The sequence below is a fragment of the Pholcus phalangioides genome, unplaced genomic scaffold (assembly GCF_987345545.1).
Source record: "Pholcus phalangioides strain wild (caught in Gottingen) unplaced genomic scaffold, Ppha-v1.0 ptg000015l_1, whole genome shotgun sequence".
Taxonomy (NCBI): domain Eukaryota; kingdom Metazoa; phylum Arthropoda; class Arachnida; order Araneae; family Pholcidae; genus Pholcus; species Pholcus phalangioides.
This window is the reverse complement of record NW_028301608.1, coordinates 38,168,350-38,192,639: the sequence shown is the minus strand read 5'-3', so window position 1 is coordinate 38,192,639 and position 24,290 is coordinate 38,168,350. Positions and strand designations below refer to the sequence as shown.

Below are 24,290 nucleotides of genomic sequence, written 5' to 3'. Positions count from 1 at the left end.
ATATTTGTAATTATTTTTTTCAAACTTTTTTTAATTTTCCTCGAGCAGCTGCAAAGTCCCTTGACCGGTTGAGAATCCCTGTATTAGGCAATTTCAAACAAGATTTGAAAAAATATTATAAAGGGATTTATTGTTATTTTGAGTATTGTTATATCAAGGTTTGACTGTAATACAAATATTTTCCACTCATAATGTTCTAGAAACTACGGTCAGACTAAAAAAATGTTCACACAACACAAGAGAAGCTCCTACAACAATAAAAATCTATTTCAAAATAATGTTCATAATATATCAAAAGTTTGGTGTGTTCACTTGCAAAAGTACAAATTCACATCAAAATTTTTTTTTATATGAAAATGTTTACGCATAATTGTCAAAGCGCATGTATAAAAGGGAGTTAGGAAAGACGGCCTTGAAGAATATCTGTTATATTTGCATAGTGTACAAAATTAAAGACATTCAAAAATGTCATGTTGGCAGTATATATAGCTGAAGGCAATGTAGTTATGAACACAGCTGGGAATTTCAAGAGGCAAAAGTCTCAACTGGAATAAAAAGAATCTGTTATGATCATTACCGTGATAATTTCCACATTGTAACTTTTCACCAACCTTCAACTTGTATACAGTAATATTCTGACTAATGTCATCCTACATTTATGTCATCTTGTCCTATAAAGAAAAGGTTTTTTTTTTCAATTAGACCCACCTTGAGCAAATATTGAAGGCTTTTGACATCATGCTCTTAGAATGGAAAAGTTTACCTGAGAGAGTCCCCTCAAAAAGATGAACTGAGAAAGAAATTGTGCAAATTTACATGTCCTAATGAAAAGAAAAGGCTATTATCAGTGGAAAAATTCATCTCTACACGCATCTTTTTTGACTAATGTCATTAGTCTTGGAGCAAATTATTGACTTCAGTCAGAATATCACTGTACAATAACAAAATATTTAAGTGTTTGTCAGCACACAAGGATTAAACTGAAAAAAAAAAACTCTTCATTCTCAATTGGTTAAATTCATAAATAGCTTTCAAGCACAAAGCATTCCAAAAAGAAAAACCACCTAAGTCCAATTTATGTTGATTGGCATTAGAAGAGAAAATTGATTTCCAGTCACTAGTCGCTCACTGTTTTCCGGCTTCAAGAATTCAATCACACAACAACCATTTTCATGCACAAGTTGAGATTCTAATCAAAACCTGTTGCAGCAGATATTAGTACACTAACTACACGATAGAGGAGAGCACATTTTAATGTCAAAGAAAAATAAAAAGAGATTTAACGGACAAAACCAATTTAAAATTATAACATCCTAACACTAGAAACTTAAAAAGAAGTTTACTATTATTATTTTTGTCTCATACTCTATTTATCAAATTTTTGTTCCACACACGCTATACACCTTGTTCTATATTATTTTTCAAGACAAAGTTGAATATTCTTATGATAAAATAAAAATATTATAAGATATAGATAACTAAACATTATAGAATTTTTTTAGAGAAAAAATACTGTTCACAATCACATAATGAGATCATTATTTACTACACAATTTAAAAAAAAAAACTAGTTTTGCTTGTATGCAAAACCAGCATTTTAACTGAATAAAAACATACGTAAAATACTTGATTTCTGAGCAAATAACAGACTAGACATTGATAATAAGATTCCTTCTCTGCAATGTACAAAGAACATAATTAACATACGGTTCATAAGCTCTCGATAATCAATCTGACTATTATATATAATATATATATATGAATCACAAATTTCATAAATATTCGAGAAATTATATATTTGTAAACATCCAAAGTGATCCTTCACATGAAATAGCCGTATTTCGATCACAACAACTTGAGAATCATATTCATACAGATACTTTCCTAATCTCTCTCTGATATTTCACCGGTATAAATATTGAATGTGTATTCATTTTTATGATTTTAAAATTCATAAAGAAATAATAATAATAAAAGCTTAAAATCTGGAAGCATAACATTTGTGTATAAAAATGCAAATATAAAATATTCCATAGCAAAGTGTAATAATAATATATTCAATAACTAAAAAAACGAAACGTGCAATTGCTTTCAAAGCTGGCACTTACGACTACTGACGCAATGGAAAAGACTTGAAGAGGAACTCTAATGGAAATCATACCAAATCTATTCTTCGTACGTGAATCAAAAACAAAAAACAAAAACACATTCATGTCAACAGATTTCTTATGTGACGTGGAGTTGAATCGTCATTCAAGTGCTTTGTTGTGTACCTAAGTAAAAATAAGAATAAAACTGAGACACACAGTTATAAAATGGAAAAAAATATATATATTCACATTAGTAATATTTAATGTCAGATTAATCACTTATTATACTCATAGTTGTAGTGCCTAGGTAGTGCTAGTCTTTGGCTGCGTAGGTCTGGGTTTAAATCCCAGTGAAGGCATGGATATCTATTAACACTAGCAAATTCCCTGGACGGATCATATGGATCTCTTGGGAAATTTGTGGGGATAACGTTATGAGATTTCATCTCTTGGCAAGGTTTGACATTAAGGCACTCAATGTTTTAGTCGCGACCATTTATAAATTCCAGGAGCTAAGCTTTGCTCTATCATATATTCATACTTTGAATGCAGCAAAGAGTGTTGACCTAATGCTCGACAGAAAATGCCTCGGTTGAACAAAGACACAGAACCACCATCAAATTTTAAAAAAAGTTCAAACTTTGGTAAAACAGACCCAGAAACACATGAAATGACAAAAAGTGCATATAGTAGCTATTGTTTGAGTTACTCAAAGATTTCTCAAATGTATGCTTTCTTTTGTGATGGTTGGGAGTATAATGTGTCTCTGTAAGTGTCATCAAGAGAAGTGAGGACTTCAGAGAAGAGATGCTACAAAAATACAGTACTCAGCATCAAATTCTGACCATAGACTTGGACAAACAAACATGCACATAGTATGTACCACATACACTAAGGGACGATGAAAAACATGGCAAAGTAGAACACTGCAAAGACCCATGATTGGTCAATCGAACAGACATTTTAGTAAAGCCATAGTTACTGGCCTGGCAGACGTCTGGTTGTTCCCTAAAATAATGTGGTTGAAAGAAGGCTACCATCCCAACACTATCTAGGACATCAAACAGAAATGCACAGATATTTTCAATGTGGTTCAGTAAAAGATATAAATTGGCTCAAAGGAAGCTTATTTGAAGTGAAGATGTGGAAATCTGAAAATATTTCAGTCTTGTATTTTTTAAGAGCAAAAATAATTTAATTTTTTCAAACACACAGTACTAGCAGACACACCATATAACACTGTGTATCAAAGTTTGAATACATGAATTGTATGGTATGAACTACTGCATTTGTAATTTAACAATCAATTATTTGTTGATATGCTAAATTGAGTTAGAATTTTACTTGATGTATATGTTATTTATTTTTTATATTATCAAAAAAAATTAAACTTCAGTGCACTTTGTAAAATTTTATTGAATGCAACAGAGTCAATGAATGTATTGCCCCCTCATGCTAGAAGTATAAATGTGCAAATTTTTACTTCTTTTTTATCAGATGGGATACCTTATTTTGCTTGAAAAGTGAATGTGAATCCCTATTGAAACAATGTTGTAAAACATTTTAGGAAAATAATTTCTATAGAGCAACATTATTAAATTAAGTTCAAGCAGAAATTAAAATCAAAATCGATTGACAAAGAAAGTTATTCTTATAATCACTTTCTTTCTAAGAAGATACAGATCTGTTACTTTCTTCAACATACATTAACTCAAATTCTACATCACTCGTTTATGTGAAAGTTATTCAATTTAGGTATGTTGGTTTTAGTTATTCATTTTTTTGCTTGAAAAGTTTAATTATTATGGGCTACACAAATGTTAATTGTCCCTTTCCTTTCAATTAGCAATGAATTCCTTTTTACTTTTCGTATAAGGCACTAAAACTTGTTGTTGCAGCGATTTTAGGAGAAATTTTTGTTAAATGCATTCCATTGTATGCTTCTCTCCACCATGTGAAACCACTAACATTTTCTGCTCCCCCCCCCCAAAAGCAGAATATACTAAATACTGTTATGTAGCAGACAATCAATGCTACTGAAGAACAATCTTAGGAAAGATCTCAAGTGTATTTTTCCCTCTTTCTTCTATAAAACACTATTATGGGAAACTTATTACAAAACAACATTTTAAGTCAGCTGGAGGCTCTTGATAAACAATGAAAAACATTCTGCTCTGGGGTTTTCTGCAGATTTTAAGTTATAACATGAAGCCTTCTGAAAAAAAGCCTCATTTTCGCAATATTCTGGCAGTTCTGAAAGAATTCCCTTCCAATAGTGTACCTTCTATAATTACCAAGTGATAAATGAATTCTGATCTGCACTTATCTTTGCTGAAATTCTCATACTTTTTCCCCCCATACAGCTTCAAGTATAATTTTCTCTTCATTTTTCAGGAATTAAGCCGATCAGACGGACACATTTCATGAAGAAAAAACACAAATGCAGTCTCTTTATTTACATCTTATCTGAAAAACCTAACAATATGACTGGCCTTGATTTTCTAGCTTGACAAAACACGTATGTTTGCCGAAGTATTTTTTGTTAAAAACAAGCCTTTCCTAAATTTCAGAAAAAATACTTCAGCAAACATACGTGTTTTGTCAAGCTGGAAAATCAAGGCCAGTCATTGTTAGGTTTTTCAGATAAGATGTAAATAAAGAGGCTGCATTTGTTTTTTCTTCATGAAATGTGTCTGAAGAACTTGTGAATGCTGGTAGTATTTTATTATCCTCCGGCAAGTGATTCAAACCTGAACAGCAACCCCTGCAGAGAATATTCTATAATGTTCTCCAAAAGATTATTACTGAGAATTTTACATCTATACAAATGTGAATACCAGTAATAATAAAAGCTCTCACAGTAAAGATATTATAATCTCATACATTATCATTGTTCTTTCTTATAATTTATACTCTGCATTAGGGTTATAAATAAACATGCTACAAAACTGTATACATTCATTAGCTATAATACCCTGCACTGCCCAGGTTTTCAATTACAGAGAGGATTGAAAAAAAGTGACAAACCACTACAAAGAAATGAACTATTATACATAATACTGATAGCTTTAAAGAAGTGACAACCATTGCAAAGGCTATGCATATCTGAAACGCATTGCTAGGAAACCCCCGTAACCAAAGTAAGCATTTTAAAAGTCATTGTTGAGGCTCAGAAACCACTGCTGCCCGACAGATTTTTTGCCCAGCTCTGACAAACTTTTGAAGCAGCCTATCGTTCAAGTCGGGTCATGTTTGGTATGTACTTAAAATTTGGCAATGATTGGTCTAAAATTGTAGATTTGTATAGAGAGCATATACACAGGCATCAATTTTATACATATATAAATTAGCCACACATTTACCTTAAAGCATTCAATAAACCTTCTACAACATTTGCTGGTTGGTCCTTTAAAACTTTAATACACCCTTTCACCTGGAAAATTAAAAAAAAAAATGCAAACTATATAATACATGACAATTTATTTTACCAATTCCTTCTTGAAAAAAAATGGAAGGAAAATTCTTTGATCAAAATATTATGAACCAAGTATAGAATTTTTACTTTGTTCATACTTATAGAATTCATATACAGTAGGACCTCCCAAATCTGAACAGATCCGTAATTTAGACACTTCGACAGAACTTTTTTTTTTTCAACCAGGGACATTTGATGTTTTTTTTTACCCAAATTCTTGTGTTTCAGCCTTTCTGATACATCTGCTGTTTTTATTTTTTGTACCAACTTATTATTGGTGTCCATTGCAATTTTTAGGCTTCTGGGAACCATGATGGCAACAGTGTCTCAATAAGTGTAATTAGTCAGAAAGTCAGCTTTGATATCAAAAGAACTTTTCTTCTTTTCATTTCTCCGCACTGTACAATTAACCTTTGTTTCAGAAATTGTCCAGCACTCTATTTTTTTTCTGTGATTATATAATGTGAGTGAATTTCCAAACATGCTGAAAAAATCAAGTGGTGTGGCAATTTCAAGCTGCAAACATAAACAAGATGCTTTATGTAATGTGAGAAAGTCAAACTTTTGAAACAGCTAGAACACGAAACACCAGTATGAATATTATGTAGAGAACATTTGGAATCGAAAAAAACTACCATTCACAATCTTCAGAAACAAACAAAAAAAGTTTTCGAATTTGAGCAATGCATGTAAAAAAAAATAAAAATAATTAAAGAACAAATGAAGATATGAATCAACTAGTAATGGTTTTGTACGTTAGAAATTATGATTTAAAATGAATTATCTGTTACTATATGCATACATATTGCTCTTAATTTTTTTTTTCAAATGGAAATTAAAAATAAAAGTGCTTAAAGAGGTACATTACTGCTTTAAATATGAAAACTTATAAAAAAATATTTATTTATAAATAAATAAAAGCTAATCAATAATCCAGAATCACCTAGGTCCAGAGGAGTCTAGATTTTAGAGGTCCTACTGTATAACAACAAATCAAATTCCCTGAACAGATCATACAGATGTTTTGGTAATATGTGAGGATTACGTTAAATAAAAAAAAGTCCTAAAAAATTCATGATTTTCTACAATTGAAATTTTGAATTATTAAACTAAAACACTAATAGCAAGTTATTGAATGATCACGAGGGTAATTTAATATCAAAATAAAAGCAATGGTACTATATGAAAAAACATTCAAAATAATATCTAAAATAAAAATCATATAGTAAAGCTTACATCAATGTGAGAGTTTCGAGAAAATGCACCTATAGGATGCACATGGTCATACAATATGATCACACCAACCATGACTCTCAAAACAAATAGGATGGTGTCCTCATTTTTGAATCTTGAATAGAATTCCCTGAAATTGACAATGTTAGACTGATGACTGACAATAACACTAAGACTGATCAAGCTAAAGATCAACATCACATATTAATAACAAAACACAAACTGCAATTTTGCAAATTTCAAAAAAAAGAGATAAAAATTAATTGATACAGCGCACAAAGCTAGTAACACATCAAACTTGTAGATTGAAGTATATGAAAATGAAATTGATGAATATAGCTCAAAATCATACACTTGTTTTTTAACTTCTTTACATACAAGCTTTTGGGAAAACATTTGGACAATGTGCAGTTGAATTAGCAAAGGTAAATGCCAAAAAGTGTTACTATTATTGTTAAAATATAGAAAATTAAAGGGAAAAAGATGAGAGCGAACAGGTTTTCCATTCTTTCTCTTTCTTTCAGTCACGCTTTCCCTATGTATGCGATACAATAAAAGTCCAATACAATGAGTACAGCCTATAACAAGAATCCTGCTATGAGGATTTTCTAGTGATTGTCAAACAGCTAATGTTGAATATGCAAAAATATTTGGTTATAGCAAGTTCAAAATTAGGAAACATTCACTATAACATCAAATGAATTTGTATATAAAAATGAATTTTTTTTCCCTCTTCTTTCTCTTCAAGAATTGACTGTAATGACTGCTATCAAAGCAGCACATGCTCCTTGTAAAAATTACTCTGAGGTACTTGCAACTAAAAACAGACACAGAAAAATCAAGTTTTTTAAGCTACTCATGTTTTTGAACTTCCCTACCATACACATAAGAGACCCACAGAACTAGAAGTTTAAAGTCATTCCTGAATGACTGAAAACATTGTGCTAAATAAATAAACTTTCTTGCTAGTAGAAAAAAGTTGATGAGGCCATGAAAGTGAACAATGATATGATAATTGAGGATTTTAACTGTTCAGTAGGTCAACTCAATCACTTTAATAATTTGAAACTCTATGCAAAACTGTCTCGGAGTAACAACAGCAGTGAGGCCGAAAATCGATTCCAGAGCAGCAGAAATTTTCTACAATTTTACAACTCGACAGAATGAAAATTGGAAATTCGCTAATAACGACAAGTCTGTTTTCATGACAGTTTTTCTCAAGATTGTGAAATGTCATTATAACTAACTTTTACTGTACCATTTTTTCTTCTAGTCAAACCATAGCGAGACAAAAGGAAAAAAAATTATTGCTGAGAGAAGGAACAGAGCAAAAAAATGTATCTCTCTCATATAAGAGAGACAAGTACGCTAGTACAAATACAAGGAGTTAATGGCCAAGTCTAAATTTTTTTATAGATGAAATAAAAAAAATCTTGTCTTCATACATAATTTAAAAAAAAAAACCACAGGTAAAAAATGAATGCGTATAGCAATGATCAATCAACTGTAATAGATATCAATAATTAACAAATACAATTAATAATGAAGCAGATTGAAATACATACGGATTTTCAACCATTCTTTGACAAACTTTTGCCATTGTACCCAGAGTTTCAGTTGTGTTCTCTATCGGTAAATCTTTATTATCTGATACAAATTTTGCAGTGGCGTCGCTCAATACTCTCAGCATCGGTGTTGCATTAGCATAAAATAGTGACATCGTATTTGCTAACTCATTTGGCACTTCTAACTCATCATCTGATGGGTCCTATAGATATTTATATACAAGTCATATAAATAGTTACTATACCATGTGCAAAAATTAAAAGTACAAAAAATGATTAACACTATTATCAAAAGGTCACATAGATAACTCATGAGTGATAATCATGAAGATTTGTGATTATTATAATGGAATATAAATAATGAATGTTCGTTGAAATGAGTTCAAATTTGACATTGATTGTATGCATGATTAATTGTCATATATTTTTAGTGTACCAAAAGTATCTGTGAGATATGATTTAATATTAATTCATGTAAATAACAAAATTAATGTTTTTCTCAATATAGCAGTTGCCACTCATTGGCATACGCAAAGGGGGGGGGGTTTGGGTTCTAACCCTCTTGAGCCAAGATTATAGTATTTCGAACAGGAAAAAACTTACCCCCCCCCCCCCCGTCGAGAAAATTCTGTGTACCCCTATGTTGCCACTTATTGGAATCATAGATAATGTTACCATTCGGATAGTGTTATAACTTTTGCAAGGTAACCAACTCATAAAATGGGAGAAATTTTTTTTTTATAGTTATTGGGACCTCATTTCATACCGGAAAAGCATAGGTTATCCAAATACCGATCAACCGAAAGCATTCCAGTTGGCAAATTCAAATTTTCGCACAATGTAGAAGTTCTGCTAGCTGCCTCTTGGTGAAACAAAAGTAAATTTTGGACTTCTTTTCCTAAACTGTAGTCATACTTTAATAGCCATTTTGAGCTGGTCAAACTAGGCTCTTCAGTTGTCTGTGTTATTTGTGAGGCGTGATACAAAATATATACAGTTTTGTGTTTAATATCGCTTGTTTTTTTTGTTTCATATTGCTTCTATAATTTTTTTCCCAGTGAATGATCAGTTATCTGAACACCCGCAGTCTCTAATTGTTTCGGATAATCGATGTTCTACTGTATTACCAATCTTTTTTCATCAAAAAAAATTATTTATGCATTTTCAAGCTAAGGTAGAATAGATCCATTTTTCCACTCAAAAGTTATCATTATCAACTTGCAAGATTATATGGGATGTCAAAAATGTACCTCACTCCTTTCAAAAACACTTCTGTACTTCATCCACAATGTCCTGATGGAGCCATAGTAGCTGCTGTGATTCATGTATGTATGAAGCTGCTTTTGCAATGAACTTCCTACAGTGAAGGTAATTGTATGCAAAATTGAAAAAAAACCCTTTGGTTCTTGATCAGTTTTTTTTTTCAGTTGTTCAGAGATTCAAAGTTTTTTCCTAAAAGACTTTCTCAAGGGATCTATGGAGCCTACCATACATTAAAAAAGTACCTATCGTAACTCATGAAACAATAGGCTCTAACTCCTCACATTGGCTGAAAAAAAAGGGGATTTTAGCTCAAAGGAAAAAAAATCCAGTCGTTTTGAATATAAAAAAAAAACCCATCAAGATTAAACATTTTGCAACCAGCTATGTGAAAAGGAAAAGCAATTGCCTTGTTTTCATATGTTCCATTCAGCCAAATGAGAGGTATGATCAGCCTATTGCCTTCTGGGTTTCTTTTGGATATAGTTATAAATCGGTTATTGTTATCAGTGACTCAGAACCCACTGTGATCTCATTAAGTGACATGCACTGTATTACATATAAAATAACCGGGTTCTTCATACTTATCCTTGAATGTAATTGGAATAGAAATTGGCATTTGAGGTTTCATTTAATAACTTGCAAGTGTAGAATTGAGCATTTTTTCTTGGGTGCGTCTGTGAATACCTGCCATGGTATTTATGAGTGGCAGGTTGAAAATTCCAGTTCAATGATATGAGAATTTCTAGCTACAAAAACATTGAGAACTTTCAAAAATAAAAGCTTTTTAAAAACTATTTTAGACTGCTAACCTGATTAGCTAAACGTAACCTGTTTACGGTCCTGCGATAATAACTGAAATCATTCTGAATAGCAGGATTTGTCATCTGCAAAGAAAAATTAAATACATTATTCATACAATTGCTGTTCAGGCAATAAATACCTAAAAGCATTCTAATCATTCCAAAAATATTCTGCAAAATACAATCTATAAAACATTATACAGTGGTACCTCACAATTTGATGCTCATATTTCTGGGGAAGAAGTGTGTGCATGCCAATTGCCGGATAAATGTGTAAAAAATGTTGTCCAGCAATTTGGTATTGGTGGTTTTCTCACCATTGGACAGAACATGCACCTCTGAGGATTGGGGGGGGGGGGGGGGGCAGGCATGCGAAATTTAATGATCTTGAAATGGTAGGGAAAATTAAGATAATAAAAATTGACTGAAATTAATAAATTTTCAAGACTTATTGCTTGAATAAAGAAAAGTTGGTTTTGTGACCATGAATGCATCGGAAGGGGGATGGGGTGTTAGCAAGGTCATGCTTTACTCGGTTCATCAGGTCACTGATCTTTTAATTAGCTTTGATTGTAGACATAATGAAAGATGTAAAGGAGGGAGGAAAAACAAGCAAGGAAGGAGAAATTCAGGGAAAGAGCTATATTTTTTGCTTACTTCATATTGGATGGTGAAGTTTTTAGATTATTTTATATTAGTTAAAGACACATTAGAATGTTTGAGACCATGCCAAAGACTTGATAATATTGAAAAAAATCTAATTGATTTGTGATAAATTTTCCTGTCTTATCAATGGTTGAACTTGAAGGCTGATCAGTGCTTCAAATTCAAGATAAGAAAAAACATACAAAAAATTGCTGAATTTTTATCGAAAGAATTTTTTTCCCTTTTCACTTTCTCTCATTTTTCATAGGTGTAATTTGCACACTAGAGCAGCTCACCCCTAGCAGAATGATTTAAAGGAATGAATTTCACCAAAAGAGAACAAAATGACCAGAGAGAGAAACAGATATTTGAAGAAAATTTTTTTTGCTGTAGCTTGGATTAAATGTGGCACATTAATTTTGTAAATAAGAGACAATTCAGTTTTGAATGTATTAAACCAACATGTAATGAAAGCTTTAGTATACACAGAACTAACATACACCATAAACAGGGCTCCCACTCAAAAAATTAGAAAAGTAGAACAGGGGTGGGTACGCCCTTAGACAACATAATCATAGCATCATAAATTTTTTTTTGTTTTACACATTTTAAAAATATTTTTTTCATAGCACCATTTCAGCATCCAAGCCAAACTTCAGACTCGAGCCAAAGCAAAATGACAGAAATGAGGGTTACAAAATTTTTTTTTTTGCCAAAACAGTACTATCAACCCACAGATAATTATTTTTCGTCTCTCCTCACAATATAAATTACATTCTTTTATTTTGTGGTCTTCCACAGTCCAGTCTGTCAACTCTCTTCAACAATCTACACAGCAGACATTAAATTTTTTAAGAATGATGTGAGCAAGTGACCATGTGTGTTTTAAAAATGATCGAGACCACTTCTAAAAACACAGTACAAAATGTGTAAATTACAATTATATTATATCACTACAAGGTCCATTGTAAATAAGAAAAAATAAACCAGATGGTTTTACTGTGTTGTTCTTCCTTCTTTTAAAAGGGATTTGTTTATATTTTACTGTTCAATGCCAGTGTCAGGTTTTCGACAAATGGAACATTTTCATTTTTAGCTCCACTGAGCATTGTAAATACTGTTTATGCCTCTGCATGCTCTAAAAATACAGAAGACAATTGAATGCCTGTTGGGTAGCATCAGAACCACTAAACTTAAAATAGCCTTATGTATCCAACTGCTTTGTTATGCAAACTGTTGTTTTACCTATATACAAAATGTGCAACCATAATTTTTAATGATGAATGTTAGTTACTGTACAAGACAATGAAGTCGTAAATACAAAATTACTTTTCTCATCCAGACAGAAGTTTTTAACAACTACTCCACATGTTGAACCCTCAAACCAGGCAAACAAAAAAATTTATAAACCGAATGGTCTACATACAACCCCCCCCCCCCCAAATAACATTAAGAATGAAACAATTTCTGCTTTGGCAGAATCATTAATTGCAATCTATAAAATTTGTAATATTTGGCAATATATTGATGATTCGCTCCTCCATTAAAAAGCAATTTAACAAATTTTGTTGATAGGATTTGGTGGAAAAGTAGGACCAAAAACTAGAAAGTAGGACATTTTATCAAAAACTGTAGGAAAAGTAGGATGAGTGGAAGCCCTGCTCACATTATAACTTCAATGGAAGTTCAATAAATTCTCATAAAATTCAATCAGTAAGCACAAAGTAAAATCAGTAGAAATAATATTACCTTCAGGTCATCAAATGTGAGCACAAAATCTAATATTTCAGCAAATTGTTTAACTAATGCCTGCTGCATCTTCAAATGTTCTGTTGGTGTCAGGGGACCAGAGCTCAGCTCCCATAAGATGCGAGGAACCACTGCCTCTGTACATTAAACAGTATAATTATTAGTCTAGTGGATAACAACTTAAAAGAAGACACATTTTCACAATAAAACATCAATTGTGAGTAAATGAGTGTACTAAACAGTGAAACCTCAATATTTTTACGTACTTTTCCAAGATATAAATACAAAATAAGATAAAGTAATCAGCATTAAGTGATTATCTTGTGAGAGTTTAAGCCTTCCTATTGTCTACACCCGGTATCTTCAATCCATTGCTCGTGAGCACCAGGACACTCCCTGAAGTACCCACAGTGCTCAATACTCGTGTCCAATTTAGTGCTAACAAGTACTTGATTAACGTTTTAATTGAACATCTTGCAAAAATTGTATTCAAGGATTGAAAATCATCTTGATATTCCATGCATTCATATGTCAAACTTGCCGTAAGGGTGCTCTTTTTAGTACCATCTCAGGTGTTAAAAAAAGGTACAGTCAGTGCTCGCAACTGGAAAAAAGTTGAAGACTTCTCGTCTATATGCTGGTATGTGTCTATGCTAAAATAATCCTGCTTTAAGGTATGAGGTAAATGTTTCAATTACATTGTGGAATGCCCTCCCCCACAAGAGTGGGAATATAGCTAGGGGGTCCGGAACGATTTTCATCCTTTTTTCCACATTTTCATACTAGAAATACACTTTTGCAAAGGGCCTGCCAAAGATTCAAGCCTAGGGGCTGCAGGATGATATTTTGTATGTATGGATTTATTTTGTGACTTTGGAAAATATAACATATTATATCACTACCGTAAGAACTCCATACTTATACTATGTATAAAAAAGTAAAATGTAAAACATTTGAAAACCAAAATAACAAAATTTTTAATATTTATTAGAAAAATTCACATACCTAATTTTTGGGAAAATTCATAAAATTCACGCAATTTTATTACTAATGGTAAGACAGTTTCCCAAGCTCGAGCTTGCAGCTCATCGTCATATGGTCTGGCAATAGCCTAGGAAAAGATTTCATACTTCAATTGGCTTTCAGTGAATAGTAATAAATTCAATGGAAATGCTATTTTAAAAAAAACACAGAAGTAAAATGTCATAAAACATAAAATTTATCAATCAAAAAAAGTCACACAACCATATTCTTTCCAACTTGGCCTCAGTTATTGATCAGAAAGAAAAATATTAAATTTTCTTTCAAGTTCTTGTGTATCACAGTTTTCTTTAATTTGTTTTCTAAATTTTCTTTGTTTTTCAAAAGTCTAATATTTCCTTGACAAAATTTAAGCATGTGTGACCCTCATTACTATTTGTCAATGACAATTAATAGCATCAATCTATTTTCATTAAGGCAAATTACAGTCTGATCAAGACTGAATGAATACAAAATAAAATAACTTATAGTGTATTAAAATATTTTCCCTTCCTCCCCCCCCCCCCAAAATTACCACAATATGATAAATTATTATAAAATCAAAAATCAATAAAGCGCAGGTTATATTATACGGATGAATTTTTACTCTGCAAGTGAATTTGTTGCATAACTGTTACAATGAGCACATCTATTATATCATATTTTATTACGGAAAAGCATCTCTTTTTGGTTTGCTATACAGAGTGTAATTGCCTTAGGTATTCTGCTGCAAAAGTGGAATTTGCATTCCATTGCTAATTTTTACAAGGTACTTTGACATTGAAAACGGATAAATTCAACAGTTTTATTATTTCTAAGTACTAATCAAACAATTATTATTTGTTGAATGAACATCAAAATGTTGAGAGTCATTAAAGAGCATGTTTTTTTTTTTTTTTGTCATCCTCCTGATAAGGTGGGAGAGAGCGAAATTTGGTCATTTGGCCCTGATGATTTTCCATCACTAATCTGGCATGTTAAGAAAAAGTTGAATATGAAACATAAGTATTCAAATTTTCACATCCTTTATATTTTTGCTTGCATTCAAATTACAAAATGACATTTTTTTGGTGTAGGCACTATGTCTGATTTTTCATGTACACATTTAACACGTAATAGTAAATAGGCAGGGCCATCTAAAGAGTATCATGGGCTACAGAGCACATCAAGTTTTCCTGAGGCCCCCCATCTGACTAGAAATGACTGCCTACCGATCCACGCACATAATCTCAAAAATCTCAACCAGATCTTATTACCATGGGGTCCCTCTGCACTTGAGGCACCTGGATGAGCCCATGCATTAAGACAGCACTACTAAACCAGATGTACACCTCGTCCATATTCCTCTGCAAAACTTCTAATGAACTGGTACATGCTGGAATGTGTGTGTGTGTGCATGTAGTGAACCTTCTGTGAAGTTTGTTTCTGTATAATGTTTGTTATGTGTAGTGCTGCCATCAATTTTTCTAATTACGCATGAAGTGTCATGATCATTAAGAGAGCACTACCAATCCCCAAAGCCAAATGTTTTGCATTATTCTGCAATGGGTCCTCGGCTGACTGAAAATTTTCTGTGGTAAAATTTCCCATAATAGGGTTTTCTACACTTTCCTTAAAATTCTTCCATATTGCTCTGTAGTGGAATTGATTGTTGTGTGACATATGTAGCAAATTTAGGCATGTTAAGATCTAATATCAGATGTCAAGCCCTTGCTGCATACAAGGGACATCAAACCTATTCATGACATCCAACTATTTCATGACCATTCAACTCTTGCACAAATAAAAAAAAGAATGAAATAACTTTTTTTTTGAGTCACAGTTTAGAAGAGCTTCAATTAGTAAATATCTTGTCAATAAATATTAAAAAACAAAAATTTTCTGAGATTTGTAATCATTTACATCATTCAGATTGCAACATACCTCTCGAATTTCATTTCCAGCACCTTGATATAACTGAAGTTCAAGCAGTATATGCTTTGAGTGCTGCAATACATTGTGAACTATCAGATAAGTTTCTTCTTCCATCGCAGTAGGCTGTGCATCTGAAAAATAAGAAATTTACATCAATCAGAAATTTGGGTTTATAAAAAATTTTTTCACATGCAATTTTTTTCTTGTAATAATGAATGAGAAATTTGGAACTTCAGTGGAATAAGTTTCTCCATAATTCAAGCGAACAGTGACTACCTCTGATTACTGAAAACTCAGGTAATCTGAAAAATAATAGAAAGCTTTCTATGGGGGTGGTGGTTGCTACTCTCAGGGTTGAGTTTTACTGGTAGGTATTTACCTAAAAATGGTAAAACCTAATAAATACAATTAGCCTTTATGTATTGATCACAATCAATATAGAGTAACTGTTTTAATTTATTTAGAAAGACCAATGTATGAAACGGAACGTCAAGAGACTGAAATAATATTCTGTTTCAGATAGGTTTTTGTTTTATAAAAGTACAAATCAAAGCACTAATCATTGTAAACAGACTATATTTTAATTCCGTTTAAGACAGATTTTTGTCTTAAAAGTGTCCATCTTAGACTGGTTTCACAGTATTTATTTAAACAATAACTTATAATTATTAGAGTGTATTTTATGATATATGCATACCAGGGTTTAAGCTACAGTCACATTTTTTGCAAAAAGCAAAAGAAAATCTTAGAATGCAAAAGAAGTAGTAGCCACTTTCACAAAAATGTGTACAGGAGGTAGCTACGAAAAGAGTAGACATCCACCCATCAATCATTAATTAGCCTTGTAGCATTTTGCTATAGCTTTTCCCCCATTTTTGCTTTTTTGCCAAAGGAATTTTTTATGTAGCCCAAAACCCTGATGCATACAGTTGGATCTCTATAGTTGGCTACCAGAGAAGAGGATAAACCGCGGGGAAATTATATGTATAGTATTAATAACGTTTTTTATATGTAAATACAGGGCGAGCAAAAAGTCCGTAGAAACTTTAAAAATTCATAAAAACCAGAAAAATAACCAAAATAAAAAACGGTTAGCAACGTTAGGTCACAGGAACTTTTTTAAGACAGGAAAAAAAAACCCCTAAAAACAGCTGATAGGTGGCGCTGACATACTTAATTCAAAGAAAAGTGTGTCGATAAAGTCTGTCCAATCTGTTAGAACTGAAAGATGTGATACTGTATACATCTGGACCTGCTGCACTCTGCCGTTGCTGAATTTGTGACTCGTCTGCAATGTGTTATTCCCTGTGGTGATGCTCACGTGGAACACATACTGCTGTAATAAACGATTTAGAGGCATTCTGTTTGTTATTTGCATATCTTTTATTTTACTTGTATATGTCAGCACCACCTATCGTCTGTTTTTTGAGTTTTTTTTTCCCTGTCTTAAAAAAATTCCCATGACCTAATAATGCTAACCCTGCAAACCGTTTTTTATTTCGGCTAATTTTCCAGTTTTTATGAAGTTTTAAAGTTTCTACAGACTTTTTGCCCACCCTGTACATATTTCTGCTCCATTTCCAAATATCAGTAGAAAATATGGATAAAACCACTAAAATTATCATTTAGTCAAGAAATTCTCAATTAGAAAGTAAATAATGCTTCTGACATTTTTTTTTTTTTTTTTGTTAACCTGTTTGTACAAAATCATGTAGAAAGCTTCATGATTTCATGAAAGTAAACAACAATTCATGTTGTTTCTCTCTAGTTTTGTCTACAGTTTATTTTTTCCCTCTCAGAACCTTGGCTTTCATTTTGTGAAACTACTCAAAATCCTACATGACAATGCTTTAACTAATAAACAATAAACTAATATAATAATAAATCCGACATATACGCACTGAGAGGCATATTTATCAAGGAAAAACAGACATTTTAAAGTGAATTTTTTTCCCATTGAAATCACTTAAAACAAATGACATTATGCTAAAAAATTGTATTATTTTACCATTTTACTGTCATTTCAAAATGATATCAATTTAAATAAAGAAATTGTGTATTTACCTTTGAGCTGAAATTCTGTAGCAATTTCACATATAATAGAAATTATTTTAATTATTTCTTTGTAACGATTTTTGTTTATTTTTGATAAATTTCAATTTTTCCTATCCTGGTTAACAAGATAGTACAATAAGATAAGGAGAACTACCGACTATGCTGTTTTTACTCAGTTTTCCGGGTTTTGAATATTTTTTAGTAGCACAGTGTGAGGGAGAATAGGCAACTCAACTTGTTCAAGTCAACTCCACTTTAAAATCGAGGCAACTTGAGTTCGATTATAGTTTCCCCATGTGGGAAGGACCTAAGAGAGAGGCTAACAGGGGAAACAGGTCTTAGGATATTTTTTTTGCACTATAAATTTACTCTAGTAGGGTCTAGGTATAAATTGGAGACTTCCAGTCTAAAGATCAAGACCTTCTCAAGTCTGTAATTACTTGCATTTGTGACAAAAATGGGGAAAAATGAAATAAAACTCATGCTGGGAAAGAATAGAAAGGTTTTGAAAAGGAATTTTGAAGAATTCTAACACTTCTGATTATGTGGAAACTTGAAATTTTTATACTCGAATTATCCAGACTGTACTGTGTAACTAGTTTGGCATTATGTCAAACCATGGTAAAATCTCTACATGGCAGATTTGTTCACAGAATTCATTTGCAAATTTCAATGGATTTCTGTGAAGTGGAATGAGACTCTTTTTAGCTTGACCTGCCAAAATGAAAGAATAACCATCAATTTTGCATTTTGCTAACTTTAAGCAAATCGATATGAATTCTTTACATTCGCAACAAGTTGTGGGACCCTTGCAGCTAAGATTTTATATGACTGGGCGGAAAAATCGGCACTTAGAAAGTACTAAACTACTATTGAACTGCTTAGGTGGCTACTGAACATTTCTCATGGGAATATTTAAGGAATTGGTGTGTGATGTAGGCCTACATGCGAAGCCTTGTGTGGTATATGATGTCAGAGTTATGCATGTTTCATGTTCAAGAAGGGTGCAGAGAAGGACTGCAGAATCAAGGGTCTGTCCAGACAAACTTTGGGTCAGTATTTCTGGATCCTTCACCAAATTTTGAATCTTAAAAACAGACTCTTCACAAAATACACACACACAAATTAAAGAAACCAAAAATTTGGCATTTTACATCTTTTGTTATAAAAAAGAAATGAATGACCATTTTCACGAAAATCAGGACCTCACAAAAAAAGCCTGGACAGACTCTTGAGAATGCACAAAAATACTAAATAATCAGCTGTACAGAAATATACTCAGATTAAAAAAAAATCCAGTTTATAAGATAACCATGGGTGCTCAATGAAATATTTCAGGTATGGGATGACTAGGTTCACTCACAAATAGCAAAATTCACATGCAGGGATTATAGGAAGAAACCCCCAAAGTAGAATGCTTTGCATTGTTCTGCAACAAGCCCTTGGCTGAGTGGAAATGTTAATCTGTGGTAAAAATCCCCATAATAGTGTTAAAATTCTTCCAGATTGTTCTGCAGTAGCACTGATTGTTCTGCAACGTAAGTTGCAAATGTCAACATACTCTGCTTTGAGGGGGGGGGGCGGGGGGTCCCTGGATTTATACAAATAAACAAAACCTAGCTTCTGAACATTAAAAGTAAATTTAAAAGACATGCATACTTAAGATATAAGTACTTACTCTCAAAATCAACAAAAACATCATATTTTGGAGTATCATCCCGAGATAATAGCCGTAATAGGTTTCCCATTCAGTCAGCGTTTTCTTTCAGGAAAATTGTAATTGCTGAAATATAGAACAAATACATGCATATAAATCAATCACGAATCATAATAGTCTAAAATCAAATCATGTTGTCAAAAGTTTCATTTCTTGCCCTAAAGAGTTATTTTGTGTATCAAAGAATGTTATACATGGGATAGAAATTGGTATTAAGATCAATCATCTGATCAGGCATCTTCAACCAGGGCCAGAACTAGAGGGGAGAAGGGGCAAGTGCCCCGGGTAACAAAATTTAAGAAGCTGCAATTTTAGGTGAGAACAAAGAACGCCATAAAATTAGACTTTCAAAGTTGTGGGAGCAGCAAAATCCCAGTTACAGCCATCTTCACCCTATTGTTTGCAAGCACTACGGTGCTCCCTTAAGTACACAGACTGCTCGATACTCCTGTCCGATTTCATGCTCGCGAGCACTTGATGAACATTCCAATCAAGTACCTTGGGGGAACTGCATTCACGGATTGAAATCATTATTTCATGCATTTGTATGTTAAACTTAGAGTAAGGGTGCTCTTCTTTTGATGATGGGTGCGAACAGGCATAGTGCTTGCGACTACTTTACAGTACACAAACTTCAGTCATATATTGCCATATCATAATTTCCAACTATTGGAGTTGGGTGGGAAATGAAGGCGCCATCTATCGGTGATCGCACCAGGTTCGAGAGGTAAAAACTTTTTCTGATGTTCTTTTGGCTGGACCTTGACAGCAACCTTAATAGTTGGAGGACGAGCATCTTACCACTGCGCCACTCGGGCGCTTCAGAGCTTGCAAATGGAAAAATTTTGAAGACCTCTGATTTAAGTGGTGGAACAAAAAAAAAATTTGTTTCAATTCAGAATGAGCATTTCAATCATAGCAACATCTAATAGCTCTTCCGTCTATCAATTTTGCAAAATAAGCTTCATGTGTACAGTTAACCCCCCCCCCCCACCCCAATTTAATACATTCAACAAGACTGGCAATTTTTTATTTGAAAAATCAAAAATAATGAAAATGTACACATAAGGACACTTTTAAAGAAACTTATATTGGAAAAAAATTTTAAATTAAAATTTTATTATAATTTAATAAAGGTGAAAAACGGTTTTAAAAACTTTATTCCCCAACTGCTTTAAATGCCAACATTTCAAAAAATTTTGATGAATTAGTTAATAAGTTCCCTCTGACATTAATATAAAAAACTACTCTAAATCTGGATTTCCATAAAATTTTATCTAATCTTACTACATAATGTATTACTGATAATTTACCTTCTACATCTAACATTTTTCTGTAGATATACCTCCTACCGCAGTGATAAAAGCATAAGTTTGAATGAAAAATTCTCGAACTTGAGATCAAAATGTTTGTTTTTCATTGCTAACTCACAGTGTGACAGTACGTCGAGGTTTTCACATGGGTGATTAATTTGCTAGCATAATTTGAGCTGCTTCGTAATCTGATGGTAAGCTACTACACTAAACTTTGTTGCATAGATCTAGATTCGGGACGCAGTTGCCATTGTCCAGTTATTCAAAATAAGATCTATATTGTTAATACGAATCCATTTAGCTCATTGTAGTGCATCAAATCAATGCAATGTTTGAAGATTGCGCCAAAGCACTCAGAACACTTAGCAAGACACCTAATGCAATACCAATGAGATGAATTCAATATTTACATGTGAGCATTTGAAATAATCATTGCCACAAATCAAAATTTAAAAAAAAGAAGCATTTATTAAATATACAATTATGAAACAAACAGCGACTGAACTCCAATTTGCACATTGGAATAGTGAGAAATACAGTAAAACATCATCTTCAATAATCAATAGTACACAGAGATAACAATGTTTCAGTCGCATAACTTCAACAAATATTTTTATACGTTCAGATTGTCATCAGAGACCAATGATATATTGTCCCTTAAACACATAAAAAAACTTAATGTATTATCATGTGATGAAAAATTCTTTTCATTTAAATTACAAAAATAATTTTCTATTTTACTCTTCCCATTAGTTTTTCTTTTAGCATGTACATGAATAAAGCACTACTTGTTCAAGAACGGACAATGTATTTGACAATTATTGGCAATGAAGCAATCAGCTAATTGTAAAAAAAAAAAAAGAAGAGATTAACCATTTTTTCCTCAAAGCATGTGATGTAACAGACATATAGAAATTAAGTGTGTTTTGTAATTACAACCAGGACAGCAACTAGAATAGGGCGAAGATATCTGGAGTCCTGTAACACAGGAAGGGTGCCAAGATAAACCTTTTTCTGTTCAAAATCATGAGGAGGAGGGTGGTAAAATAAACACTAGCCCTGGTCAGAACGGTAAATTTCTGTTTTTCCTAGTTGCAGCTGCCTCACAGCAAGCTGAAGTAACGCATAAAATGTATGTTGTATTTTTTTCTGGGGGGGGGGGGAATAAATACTTTTTCTAATGACGTGACTTCGAATATAAGTTTTGTAATGTAAGAAAGTGCATTGCTTATAGAAAACCACCTCAAACAACTTGAATCCATCAAAAATCATCAGTTCCTATACAAATAAAGATAAATATTTTTCGCTATTGATATCGTATAATGGCAAAACTCGCAATAGCACATTTAATACGGACACATTTATGAACAGTCACTGTAAGTGTTTCATTGGTATTTAGAAGTCCAGGTCATCATCCGGGTCCTCTTCTTCCTCCAAATACTCAGCATAATCTTCGCTATCATCACTGTTAACATCATCGGTTTGGTCGCCACCAACTTCAGAACTCATGACATAAGGTAAAGGGACTTCGCTCCTGCTCTTCTTCTCGCTGTCGGTAAGTTTCAAGTTGAAAGTCAAATTTGCAGCTGGGTCATTACTCTTATTTTCGACCTTTCTCCCATCAGGATGTTTGTATTCCTTGAACTTGAAGTCATCGAATGATGACAAGTTACTAACATATGTGCAAAACTTAACGAGCGGTCTCTTCTGACGCCGACGGATGATGACCTGACAGAGGTCAAGATCAGATTTCGAATCCGAGACTACATTGATCACAGTCGATGCGAGAGATTCGAGCATGGCGCAGTCTTCACTGGAATGAACATCAGCGTGCAGCAACCCGCATACAGGAGCGCTACCTGAAATCAATCGGTTATAGATGCTCCTGTACAAGGACTGGACGGAGTTGTGTACAAGGTAGGCTGACAGTGAATCAATGAAAAGGGCTTCGTCTTTTTCGATCCCCGAGAGGAACTCTGGAGAGAAACAGTCTCTTTGAGAAGCTGGATTTTTCCACGATAGCGGATCGGAGAAGGCATCGATAAAGGTCAGAGAAGTGGACACCAGCCCTTCGCTAAACACGGATACGGGCAGTTCATAGCATATGCAAGAAGCATCGTCGCAACAGTGATTAGAAGCCATGGCTTTCAATAACAGCCTCCCACTCTTTTCGGCGGTGTCTTTGATCAACGTGAAGGAAAAATCATCGTCGAAATCGACATCTTCATTCGATGACCACTTGAACATTTTCTAAACGCTGCCCTAAAGCTATTGAAGAAAGGACATTAAAAGAAAAAACCACGAGGCACTTTAACAAGTCATTAAAAAGGTGAGATTTATAATGTTCATCAAATAATCAATTCATATAATCAAATCAAACTCACCTTGATTAGGAGAAATAAATAAAAAAAACTATATATTGAACCAAAAATATCACGGACGCAGACAAAATAATCACACTATGCTTGTGTTGCCACTCAAACAAAAGTAAATTCGACATTTTAAATGGATAATAAAAATCCAAAACTAATATATTTGTTGAATTTATTTATTGATTTCAGTATCATTGAAAATCATAAATAGAAAATATAACTCTAAATATTTCATAAAAGAATGTGAATAAAATTGATATAATTTGAATTGAATGTCTTGTCGATCTAAGTGACATCTACTACAAATACAAGTAACTAATATATGAGGTTCAAATCATCGAGATGGTTTAAATACTTCGGACTTTACTATCTGCTCCTCAAAGCGTATTAAGGAATTCTTAATAAGCTTTGCCGCTCCTACACTGGTGTCCATAATTTCAGAGCAATGTACATTTTTCAATGTGTGATAAAGTGGAAGAAAGTGGGAGGAAAACAAGCTTGTCTGTTCAACACCTTCTGGAGCAGAAGGTCTGCTCCAGAAACCCCACCCGGGCACTGATCGGGGGCCTCAAGAGGAAAAGGGGCCTCACAAAAATGAGATCTTGTTCAGATTTTCGAGAACTTGCCTGGTAGGGCCTCAGAAATATCATTTGGCCCGGGGGCCCATAATGCTCTTAAGACGGCCCTGTCAGAGGGAGTGCAAATTTCACCTTTTAACCTCCTTCAATGTTACAAGAGTCAAAGTGCGTGCTGACCAAGCATCTTTCTTTTTTTCAAATCGAACACAACTCAGGTCTATCGCCATGGGCAATTTACTACCTACGGAATTGTGCCGGAAGAAAAGCTGCATTAACTTTCAAGTGGCTTTGGCCGGGAGTGTATGTGTATCTAACAGTCTGAGTGCGTATCTAGTGCTGTTTCTGATTTTTCAGTGCTGCCATCTATTTTTCAGAAGTGAAGTGTAAAGGCTGAATATTTGTACTGTTTGTAGTCCTCTTGCTCTCAGTGGCGAGACTTTTTAACGGGTGGATAGGCTCGCATTTGTGCCTCGAAGTTGGGAACCACAGAAAATCAACTTC

The 24,290-nt window shown here is 33.2% G+C and overlaps 1 protein-coding gene across 2 annotated transcripts; it reads right to left on the bottom strand.

Moving 5' to 3' along the window:
- Nucleotides 1-247: 247 nt before the first annotated feature.
- Nucleotides 248-23,314, bottom strand: LOC149075964 (CYFIP-related Rac1 interactor B-like). Of its 2 annotated transcripts, XM_089243486.1 has the most exons (10): nt 23,224-23,314; nt 19,488-19,592; nt 15,764-15,885; nt 13,826-13,931; nt 12,821-12,957; nt 10,436-10,510; nt 8,364-8,566; nt 6,802-6,928; nt 5,453-5,523; nt 248-2,273 (listed from the first exon to the last, which is right to left on the bottom strand). In XM_089243486.1, the coding sequence occupies exons 2-10, from the start codon at nt 19,555-19,557 to the stop codon at nt 2,210-2,212; spliced, it is 975 nt and encodes a 324-aa protein (XP_089099612.1). In that variant the 5' UTR covers nt 19,558-19,592; nt 23,224-23,314; the 3' UTR covers nt 248-2,209. The 2 variants fall into 2 exon arrangements, with proteins under 2 accessions (XP_089099612.1, XP_089099613.1); XM_089243487.1 differs by lacking the exons at nt 248-2,273; nt 5,453-5,523; nt 6,802-6,928; ... (4 more) ...; nt 15,764-15,885; nt 19,488-19,592 and adding an exon at nt 21,291-23,107 and having other exon boundaries at nt 23,224-23,306.
- Between the last annotated feature and the right edge of the window lie 976 nt (nt 23,315-24,290).

Excerpts from the sequence above, each read along its gene's own strand:
- LOC149075964 (XM_089243486.1), bottom strand. The coding sequence starts at position 19,557 with ATGGGAAACCTATTACGGCTATTATCTCGGGATGATACTCCAAAATAT. Across the intron at positions 12,958-13,825 it reads TGAATTTTCCCAAAAATTAG|AGGCAGTGGTTCCTCGCATC; the intron begins GTATGTGAATTT and ends TTTAATGTACAG. Across the intron at positions 5,524-6,801 it reads CTCGAAACTCTCACATTGAT|GTGAAAGGGTGTATTAAAGT; the intron begins GTAAGCTTTACT and ends TTAATTTTCCAG.